Raw genomic sequence first — 10,901 nt, 5'->3', positions numbered from 1 at the left:
AAAGTTCTCATCTAAAATAAGGAAAAAAACCGTCCTTGGGGCCCTGATTTCAGGGTAGAGAATTCCAGGAATTTGTAGATTACTTTCTCCTGGGCTGGCCAATAGAGCTTTTTTTTTAAAAAAACGGATGTGTAAAGCAGAAAGTTCACAGTTCTCACTCTGAAGTGTAAATGTTTCAGGAAGTGGAGAATTGTAACTAAAAAAAAAAAAATACTGAACACACACAGGCACACACACACGATGAACACGCGGCTCACGCCATGGTTTCTCCCGAGGCAATCCCTCCGCGGCCCCCACCGCCCCCGTGGCCCCCTCCCGCCACCCCCGACCGACCGACCGCAGTGGCGCTGGCCGTCCAGCCCGGCCCTGTCGCCTCTCGCCCTGCCGCCCTCTGTCGCCCTCTGTCCCCTTCCCGTCCACCCACCCTGACACGCCCCTCAATTATTATTTTTCTTCAGAAAGTTTCCAGGCCCTACTCAGAGTTACATTTGCTCAGTGCAAAGAAAAAATAAAACAAAAAAATCAACTAAAAAGCCAAAACACCAAACGTATTGCTTGTTTCGCTTCTAGAAACTTATTGGCTTCGAGTCCGGAAACATCTTCACATACTCTGAAATTATTGCTTCGAAGGGCCGGCGGCCCGAGTGGAGGCGGAGGCTCACTGCACTAGCACGAATGTGCCCAGCTGACCCGCCGTCAGGTCCTCCAGCTCACAGTCCGCCTGCGGCAGCCCCGCACCCACAAAGCTGGGGGGCAGCGTGGCGGCGGGATGGGGGGCTGTGGCGTGGCTGATGTGCAGGTGGGTGTCCAGCAGCTGGGCCGCCGAGGCCACCGGGGAGCCCCCGGCTTGCAGGAGGTGGGGTGGCAGCAGCGGGCCGGGCCGCAGCCCCAGCTCCTTCTGGAGTCCCGACACGAGGAGCGCGCCGTCACACGGGGTGAGGACCAGCGGGGCCGGGGGCAGCTGGGGGGCCTGCGGACAGCTGGGTGGGCCTGCCGGGTGGTGCTGCAGCTGGAGCAACCTGGAGGGGCGCGAGGGGGCGGGGAGGGAGACCAGGTCACTGCCGCCCTGCCCGCTGCGCCTCCCAGCAAGTTCCGCTGCCCGGCCAGGCGCATGCGCTACCGGGGTTCCCCGCCAATGGGCCGAAGGGCCACCCCGCGAGCCACTGGCTGGAGCTGCTCCCGACACGCAGTGCTGTGCGTGACTAATCCCCTGAGCAATTCCTGACATTTCCATTCTCTGTCTTGCTTTTGCAGCAGCTCAGAGATGCCAACCGGACGTGACATTTGTAGTCACTGCCCCCTCCGTCCCCCACTTACAGGCGGGCTTCAAAGCAAGGAAACCTGACTGCTCCCCGCCTCCGCCACCATCTACAGGGAACGAGGACGGACCTCACAGCTCTCCTCACGCTGGGGGAGGTGCACTCATCTGATTACACGGACAAGGGGACGAGCTTAAGAGATAAGGTTACTTAAGAACCCCAGCTGTCCGGGCGTCCTCCCGCAGCGAGTGGGACGGGCGCAAAGCAGGCGTACCTCTGCTGGTGCAGGACCTCTTCCAGCAGGCTCCGGCCCTCCCGGCTGCTGGCCCCGCTGCCGTGCAGGCCTGGGCTCTGCGCGGGCAACGGGAAGGCGCTCAGGCCACCCCTGGAGGCTCGGCTGGAGGAGGAGGGCTGGCACACCTGGCGAGCCAGTCCCTTGATCTTGTTCAGGCCCAGGAGCCCTTTGGTCCTCGCGTTCTTCCTCAGCTGCTGCCGGAAGGCTTTCAGCCCTGGGGGGGGGGGGGCGAGGTGCACAACCAGGAGGGTCAGTGGATCTCTGTCCCAAGGCTTGCTGGGGTCTGCAGACCTCGGGGAGGCGTAAGGAGGGACCCAGTGCAAACATGATAGGATAGATGGCCGGCATGCCCTCCCGTGGGGGTTATGGGTACTCTCTGTCACCGGGTCACTTCTCACCGCAGCCCCCTCCTGGGGCCCAGGTACGAGTCTGGACAGAGGATCCTCTGGGGAAGGAGGGCACAAGCACTGCCTTGGGACAAGGAGGGACCCCAGGCAGGGAGGTGGGAGCGGCCTCCTCCGGATAGGAGCTGCTGGGCATCCAAGGGTCTCCTGGGCTTTTTGAACCCACCACCAGGAGACTGTGTGAGTTTGTCCCAGCAGACCGGGCCATCTAGAACCTGGGAGCACTGCCACTTGGCCAGGCCCAGCCAGATCCTGGGGACACACCTTCTGCCCCAGGACAAAGTGATACCCTCCAGGGGCACAGAGCATCTTCTGGGAAAGGGGGGAGTGTGCGCCAAAGGGGAAGTCACCTTGAGTGAGCGAGGTGTCTGACGCCCTCCGGCCTTCCTGGAAGCTGATGGGGAGCAGAGTGACCCCTCCCGGGGCCCCCTGAGCCTGCAGCACTGGGGTGGCAGACTGGGCCCCCAGAAGTGGTGAGGCCAGTCTGAGAGGGGAGCAGGTGCCCACCAGCCCCTGAGCGGCCAGGCGTCCACTGAGCCCCCCGGGGCCATCGCCCGCTGAGAAGGTCAGACAGCTGTCGGAGCTGGTGCCCTCTGAAGGGCTTGCGGCGGAGGAAGAGATGACTATACCTGTGGAAGAAGCATGCACTCTTGAGGGGAGCCCCTGACACTCCGCAAGGCCAGAAGCAGCTGCCCCGGCACCCCACAGTTCTCAATGGAAACCAGAAGTGGAAGGGACACCTTCTCCGTCCCTGGTGCAGCCTCTCCCCAGCCCACGGGTGGCCCATGTGGCCTGGAGACAGGGGCGGACAGCTGTACTGGCCTCCCCGTCCCTACCCTCAGCTGTGGTAGGGAGGGGTCCACGACGGCCAGAGGCTATCGGAGTCTGGGAGCCGCGACAGTGGCCAGCTGCCCCTGTGGCTGACTTGGGGGGCTCCCACAAGGACACACAGGGGCCTGGATGGAGGACCTGCCCTCCCAGAACCCGGGGGCAGCTAAACCCCACACTTCTGCCACTGGAGGGCAACATGCCATCTCGGGGCATCATCTGCATGGCCTCGGGGGGTCAAACAAATGACAAATCTGGACACGTGTTATCAGACGCCTCGGTCAGAGCCTCAACCATAAACCCACCGCCCCGGCTGCACTCCAGGCCCCACGTCCCTGGCCCCCGGGGACACTTACACGGAGGGGCGCATGGGGAGAAGCAGGTGGAGACCTCGGCCAGCGTGTGCCTGCGGCCTGTGCTGCCGGCCAGGGGCTTCTGGGCCCCCCGCTCCTCCTCCAGGCCCGGGCCCTGCCCGACCTCCTCACTGATGGGCGCGTCCAGCAGGCCACTAGGGGAGATGGAGCGATGCCGGAACGCTCCGTTGCAGTTGGCGTCCAGGGGGAAAAGCAAGGGCTGAGGGGACAGACACAAACCAGTAACTCCGAGGGCTCTGTGGGGCTCAGGTGGGGGCCGTCACCACAGCTGGGAGGACCTCCCCCCCGACGGCCGCCCAGCGTAGGTCACACACCTGGAGCGAGCTCAGGGGGTCACAGTCCGTGTCGGCCTGCAGGACAGACTGGCCCAAGGCCTGGGGCTGTGGGCACAGCAGGGAGGATCGGAAGGAGTCACTGGAGAGGCCTTCCTGAGGCACCTGGGGGCCGGCAGAGGACAGATACCATCAGGGAGGTGGCCCTGGGGGCAATCACAAGGAGCATCCCAAGAAAGACCCCACTGGCTTTGCTGTGGGGCTGACAGATGCCAGTCGCTCGCTGACTGGGCTCAGGACATATGCACCCTCCTCTCCAAGGCCACACCGCACAGGGTGACCAGAAGGTGTCAAGAAGCCAGACCGGGGACAGTTAAGGAACAGGCGGCCGCGGGCTGGTGCCTGACCCTCAGCAGAGTGGCCAGTGCCCCCTCTGGTCCATGGCTCACACAGGATCCCCCCATGCCCAATGGGCAGGAGACATGACCTGGGGACCAGCGGGCTCAGCGTCTTACGTCCCGGGCCTGTCGGAGCAAGGGATTTCTAACAGGGGGTGGGGGGCACAATCCAAGGCGGAGCTCCGCAAAGGAGACGGCTCCCCCACCTCAAAGCCGCTGAGATCTGAGCTCCTGGGCCTCTGCGGCCGGGCCAGGCCGGGCCGGGCGGGGGGCTGAGTGTGCCGGTACTCCTTCAGCCGCTCGACGAGGAGGTAATAAATGGCGGCAAAGTGGTTGTAGCTGCTGTTCTGCAGTGACTGAGGGAGGCGGAGAGAAGTGGGGTCAGAGCGAGGCCACAGGGAGCGGGGCGGGGTGGCGGGGCATGGGGGCGGTGCCTCGGACACTTCCCATCAAGTGGCTGAGGCTCCCAACAAGACTGTTCCCAGGGTTATTCTTGGGTGGCCGAGAATATCCCTTAGAGGAGTGGACAGCTGGCCCTTAAATGAGCCCATGTTCCCGTTTTAACTCGACTGGCTAGTGCCTGCTTTTCCTTGCAAGGAGCACCTCGCCCGGCCAAGTGCACCCAGGGCAGGGGGCGGGGGGTGGGCGCTCACCTCCACGGTCCTCTGCCGGTCGATGCCAAGGCTGTGCATGATGCCCAACACCTGCTCGTCATAGTGGCCCAGGTTGGAGTTGTAGCTGAGCGCGGAGAAGGCCGGGCAGGCCTGCCGCGGCACCGAGGGCTCGGCCTGCATCCACCTGTGCTGCCGGATCTGGGCAATGGTGATGCGCTTGGTGGGGTCCACCACCAGCATGCGGCGGATCAGTGTCTCACAGTCTGGAAGACGAGGGAGGTCCGCTGAGCCCGGAGCAGGGGCCAGCTGTGGGCACGTCCCCCCCACCACCTGCCTGGTGCCCGCTGCAGCCCTGCTGGGGACGAGACCCCCTTCCCGAGGGCAAACAGATGAGTGACTATCCTGAAGAACGCTGAGACCAGGAGCAGTGGCCTGGTGCCAAGGAGAGCCACCAACCCAGGGCTCGGCCCCCAGGAGGGACATGGTCCTTCTAACCTGCCCAGACAGAGGGCCATTTAGACTCCCCAGTGACCAGGCCAGCATCCCCAGTGCTGGGGCCGGCGGGGACCTGAGACCAGGCCCTCTGCTGGGGACAGCAGGGCCAAGGCACCGTCTGCCCCATAACTAGGGCACGGAGAAAACACCCAGTGAGTTGGGTTTCTCTTACAGGCAGCTCGTAAACACCCCACGGTAACACGGGGCTGATTCGCAGACCTGACAACACACTCAGGCACAGCCAAGCAGGCGTTTCAGGAAATAAATTCCTCTTCCCTCTCCAAAACTCTCATCCCGGATGACCCAGGAGTTCATGCCACAGGCTGGCGGCTGACGCCGCCGGGGGAGAAGGCTGGAGGCGCCTACCTTGAGACATGAAGAAGGGGATGCGGAAGCGGCCCTCCAGCACCCGCTGCCGCAGAGCTGGCAAGTTGGGCCCATCAAAGGGGAGCGAGCCGCAGACGAGGACGTACAGCACCACGCCGAGGCTCTGCAAAGGACCACACGGCCGCAAATCAGCGCCCGTGCCCCGGGCGACTTAGCCACTCACGAGATCACTGGCGGCCGCGGGCTCCTACCCAGATGTCGAGCTGGGGGCCTTCGTACTCCTTCCCCTCAAAGACTTCCGGGGCTGCATACGGGGGGCTCCCGCACCACGTGGACAGGGGCTCTCCTGCCTTGTAGAAATTCCCAAATCCGAAATCTGGGGGACAAGAAAACAGACGGTGAGGTCACCATAGACACGGCAGGGCCCGGGCTACAAAGCTGTGAGCACAGGCGGCAAGCGCCCCCACCCCCACCCCCACGAGCCGGCGTGGCCCAGGCCCCCTTGCCTGCCAGCTTTATGTCCATGCTGCCGTCCAGCAGCAGGTTCTCGGTCTTGAGGTCCCGGTGCACAATGTGGTGGCTGTGGCAGTATTCCACGGCCGACAGAATCTGCCAGAACTTCTTGCGGGCTTCATTCTCGCTGAGGTGCCCGTTGGAGGTCAAATAATCTGAGGAGCGACAACACAAAGCTACAGTGTGAAAATCCCGAAGGCCAGCCATCCTCTGGGGCACAGCAAAAGAACGCTGTAGAATTTAGGATGCGCGGACCCAGATGCTGGAGGAGCGATTCCAGACAAGTTCCACCGTCTGTTTTCAACAGATATGATAGAGAGGTGTGGCTTACCAAACATTTCTCCATTTTTTGCGAACTCGGTGACAATGTAAAGCATATCCTTCGTCTCCATAACCTAAAAACACAAAGACCTAACGTTTAACCACACGGAAAGGGAACATACCAGCAGTATAAATAATCCACTTGAACCCCAGTAGATTTTTAACTTTCCCAGGATGAGTGCATCCATTATCTTTTAAAAAGGAAAAGAAAATAAACACCTCTGCCTCAAAGGAACAAATATGGGGGCTCCTATTCAGAAAAAGAATTTAAAACAACAGAGGGGAATTCTTCACCAGCCCACCTACCGTAAGGCACTAGAACCCGCCCGTCTCACAGTGTTCACCCAACTGCCTCGCGGCCCCGAGGTCTCAGACCTGGACACCAGGATGCCGGGAGAGCGCTGCTGGGGCTTTCTGCTAGAAGCCTGGGAGGCAACAGCCGAGCCAGGCCAGGGGCCAGCACCTGCTGAATAATAGATGCAGACACCCCCTACCCACCTGCCTTATTGACATGATAACTTAGGGGCTGAGAAGCGGCTCTGCCAGGTAAGCTACAACAGACTGCTCTTTGTACAGCAAACCGCTCGGCCTGTGTCAATAGCAACAGCCAAGGTCAAATACACCCGCCAGGTTCATGTACTGATCGAGAATTTTATCTTGCTTTGAAAACAATTTTTAAAAGACTTTAAAATACAGCTTATTGAGAAACAAGGTAGAATTAAAATCTGTGGTACGAAAAGAAGGAAAACCAACTCATGTCCCTGTATTTTAAAATATTTCAGAGGGACACACACAGACAATACATTGTTACAGAAACAGACTTCTTTAGGGTTCAAAATATAGTTGTTCCTTAAAAAAAAAAAAAAAAAAAAAAACACCATAAGGACAGCTGCTTTCAGCCATAAACCTAACAAGAAAGTGAATCCAGTGTGGGTCGGCAAGAGTTTTAACTGTCCTGGCCTTCAGTGGGTGCGGCAGAGTCGCGAGTGAGAAGACCACAGTTTATCCCTTTCCTCAATTCAAGAGCAAGACGGAGAAAGAACGAAGAGCCAACATGTTTTGAGTTTTAAAAATCCTCAAGGCAAGAGGGAAGTGTCTCCCCAAAGTTGTGGGTCCTGGGCAAGCTGGATGAGAATTACACACCAGGGTTGGAATGCGAGGAAGGACAGGCGCGGCTGTCCCATGAAAGCCTCTCTCGGAGTGGCTCAGCCACCCAAACACCCCCAGAAAGGACCTCGAACTCTGAGGATGCGGACAATGTGCCGTCTAACTGGGCTGCTCCACACAATGGGCCGGCAGAGGGACAGGAAGACCAGGAAGGTGCACCCTGGCTCATCCCTCCAGCAAAGCCAAAAACAGGGTTCAGCCCACTCCTGTGCAAACAGGCCAGGCACATTTCTCAGGCACTGACATCAGAGACAATGAGGAAACTTCTTATCAAAGTAGCACAACTTACAGATGACATACACAGAAACAAAGCACAAACCAGAGTGGATGGTGACAGGAGCTCTGCACATAATGACTGGGTAAATGGTCATTCAGGGGGACACAAGCTCAATGACGCTGCTTCTAATTCCCTCTCCTACCACACTGTACAGCCAGCCTTGCCAACTGCCCAGACACACACGCCGTGCCATATTCATCTCAGAGTTACAGTCCTTCACGAGAATCACCAAAAGAAACTTACACCCAACACCACTGGATGGGATACTGAGCATTTGCAAAGAGCTTCTTCTGCGAGCAGACTGCACCTCATCTGCACAAGCGGGCAGCTGAGTACAAGGCTGCTTCGCTGTCCTAATTAAATCAACGCTTATATTCCAAAGATATAATTTCTTAGTTTCAACACAATAACAAAAATAAAGTCACAAAACAAACCAACAGGCGGACAGGGTGAGGAATGTTCTTAACGTGGATTAAATGACAAGTTCCCTATTCTCACCATGGCAAAAGTATTTTCATCTCTCCAGTTTCGATGGAAGAGTCTAAATGGGAAGACAAATATTCACTGCTGCCTTTGCAAAGCTAAGTTTACAAAAGCTGGTAAGAGCAGCCGGTTTTTTAAAGTTTAATAATTATCTGCCAAGGCGGAAGTGTCTCGTTTAACTAAAATCTGCCCTTCTACACAAAATGCTTGATTTGTGGCAATACATAGATCTGGTTGTTTGTTTTCATAGTAAACTAAATGTAACAACCGACCTCTACGCATCTAAAACTGGAATGAACGACAATACTAACTCAAATTTTGATGAAGCAAATCTCAATTACGATCCAAAAGCAAGAAAATAATTGAAAATACCTTTGAAGAGCTTACAAAAATCAATTTACCCTACACAACCAACTCCCTGACTGCCCCATATACCCAAAGAGGGGCAAAATTCAGAAATTGCAGACTTATTGTTGAAAATAATACACTTGCTCGGAGCAACAGCAAAAGGCAAACATGAGTCCTCACCTGATAAAGCTTTATGATGTGAGGATGATTCAGAAGCTTCATGATCTGAACCTCACGATATATTTTCTCCAAATTGCTTGAATCTAATCGAGTTTTATCGATTATTTTTATTGCAACCTACAGTTTAAAAGAAAGGATATTTTGTTTAAAAAAAATCTTTTGTTTACACGTTATATATTTTGCAGCTTAATTTCTAAAACACTTTATGTCCCTAACAGGTCACAAAAAGTTGGGGGGGGGGAAATAACCAGAGTAACCATCAGTAGTACTTAAAACAGTCAAAGTTAAGTCTCCTAAGTCTCTGCTGGCTCCCTTTACAGGACTCCGCTGGATCCCAAGAACTGCACTCCTGGGTTATGTGGTCATTACCCTCCCTGCCCTCCCCTAATATTTGTATGAATTATTCAGAATCATAATATAAGCGTTTTCTCTTCACGGAACTAAAAGCTGTCAGCGCTGAGACATCACATGATGAACCTTAAGGACAGGGATTCCGCCCAGCAGCCCCCAGGATGGGTTCCCCCCAGGCTGGGCCGGGTGGCCGCCCCACGCACCTGGGTTTTGGTGACTCGATGCCGGGCCAGCTTCACCACGGCGAAATTGCCCTTGCCCAGGGTCCGCTCGACGTCGTAGAAGCCCACCCGGAGGGGCTTCTGTTGGCCCTGGCTAGAGCCCACGGGGGCCGCGCTCAACTCGGACATGATCACCATGGCTCCGCGCCGCACCTGCGGGCCGCGGGGAGAGCGCTCAGCGCCGGACCGACCCGACCCAGCCCGGCCCCCGGGGGGCGCGGCTCCGCTCCCCACCGCCCCCACGCTCTGCTCCAGTCCAACCCCCTCACCCCGCCCGGCGCGTGCCCGCTCCCACGGCCGCCCCGCCGCCCGGGGCCGCTCCACTCGGGTCCCCAAAACCCTCAGCCCTGCGGGGCGCCTGGACCCGCTCCACCGCGCCGTCCGCGGCCGGCTCCAACCCAACCGCGGATCCCCCAGCCCCGGGGGCGCGTGGGCCCGCTCCCACTCTCACCGCCCCCTGCCGGTGCTCGGCTCCATCCCGACCCCCGAGCCCCGCGGGGCTCCTGGACCCACTCCCACCCCGCCGCCGGGACCCCCAGCCCCCCGGGGCGCTGCGACCCGCCCCCACACCGCCCCCCCCCGCCGCCGCCCGCGGCCGTCTCCATCCCGACCCCCGATCCCCCAGCCCCGGGGGACGCCTGAACCCATTCCCACCCCGCCGCCCGCTGTCGGCTCCATCCCGACCCACTCCCCCCACCCCGCCGCCCGCGGTCAGATCCATCCCGAACGCCGATCCCCCAGCCCCGAGGGGCTCCTGGACCCACTCCCACCCAAGCCCGGACCCCCAGCCCAGCGGGGCGCTGGGACGCGCTCCCACACCTTCCCCGCCCCACCGCCCACGGTCTGCTCCGTCCCCACTCCCAGCTCCTCCCGGCGCGTGGACCCGCTCCCGCACCGCCCCCTACCCCGCCGCCGGCGGCCGGCTCCAGCCCGACCCGCGATCCCGCAGGGCGCCTGGACACACTCCTACCGCGCCGCCCGAGGTCGGTTCCATCTCGACCCCCAGACCCTTTTAGCCCCGCGGGGCTTGTAACCCGCTCCCACGCCGCCCCCCGCCCCGCCGCCCGCGGTCGGCTCCATTCCGACCCCCAGACCCTATTAGGCCTGCGGGTCTGGTAACCCGCTCCAACGCCGCCCCTCTCTACGCCGCCCGCTGTCCGCCCCATCCCGACCTCCGGACCGCGAGCCCCGCGGGGCTGGTAACCCGCTCCCGCGCCTCCCCCCGCCCGCCCCACAACAAAGGGGAGCCCGGCGGCGAGGCGAGCGGCGTCCCGGTCCGCGACCCCCGCGCGCTCGCCTCCGGGCCCCGGAGCCCGGCGCGGCAGTCGGAAACCGGAGCCCCGGCCCGGCCGCCCGGAGCCCAGAGGCAGCCACCCCGGCCTCGCCGCCGCCTCACCTCCGCCGCCCTCCGAGCGCCGAGGCAGGGCCGCCGCTCGCCCCGCGGTCCCCGCCGCCCGCTCGGCCGCTCGCGCTGTTCGGGCGCCTACTGCTCGGGCGCCTGCTGCTCTGGCCGCCGCCGCCGCCGCCGCCCGGGCCGCGCCGCATGTCAGCTCTGAGGCCGCGCCGCGAGCTCGGGCCGCACGCGCCGCCCGCCGCCGGCTCCGCCCCGGCCCCGCCCCGGCCCCCCTCGGCCCCGCCCCGCCCCCTCCGCCCCGGCCCCGCCCCGCCGCGCTGGCCCCGCCCCCGCCGCCGCCGCCGCCGGATTGATACATCCCCATTGACGTCGCTTTGACGCCAGAGCGACGCGCGGCCAAGCGCCAAGCGAAGGGAGAGC

At 60.6% G+C, this 10,901-nt stretch overlaps 1 protein-coding gene across 2 annotated transcripts; it reads right to left on the bottom strand.

Moving 5' to 3' along the window:
* Positions 1-533: 533 nt before the first annotated feature.
* On the bottom strand, positions 534-10,646 carry SIK1 (salt inducible kinase 1). Of its 2 annotated transcripts, XM_088023733.1 has the most exons (14): positions 10,524-10,646; positions 9,110-9,280; positions 8,556-8,672; positions 6,111-6,174; positions 5,773-5,934; positions 5,518-5,642; positions 5,306-5,429; positions 4,484-4,707; positions 4,037-4,186; positions 3,475-3,597; positions 3,143-3,359; positions 2,309-2,587; positions 1,534-1,768; positions 534-1,019 (listed from the first exon to the last, which is right to left on the bottom strand). In XM_088023733.1, the coding sequence occupies exons 2-14, from the start codon at positions 9,263-9,265 to the stop codon at positions 659-661; spliced, it is 2,337 nt and encodes a 778-aa protein (XP_087879859.1). In that variant the 5' UTR covers positions 9,266-9,280; positions 10,524-10,646; the 3' UTR covers positions 534-658. The 2 variants fall into 2 exon arrangements, with proteins under 2 accessions (XP_087879859.1, XP_087879860.1); XM_088023734.1 differs by lacking the exon at positions 4,037-4,186.
* Between the last annotated feature and the right edge of the window lie 255 nt (positions 10,647-10,901).

This window comes from Eumetopias jubatus, unplaced genomic scaffold, assembly GCF_037043125.1.
Source record: "Eumetopias jubatus isolate StellerSeaLion01/CBP00866 unplaced genomic scaffold, mEumJub1_p1.0 scaffold_1, whole genome shotgun sequence".
NCBI lineage: Eukaryota > Metazoa > Chordata > Mammalia > Carnivora > Otariidae > Eumetopias > Eumetopias jubatus.
This window is presented reverse-complemented; position numbering and strand designations above follow the sequence as displayed.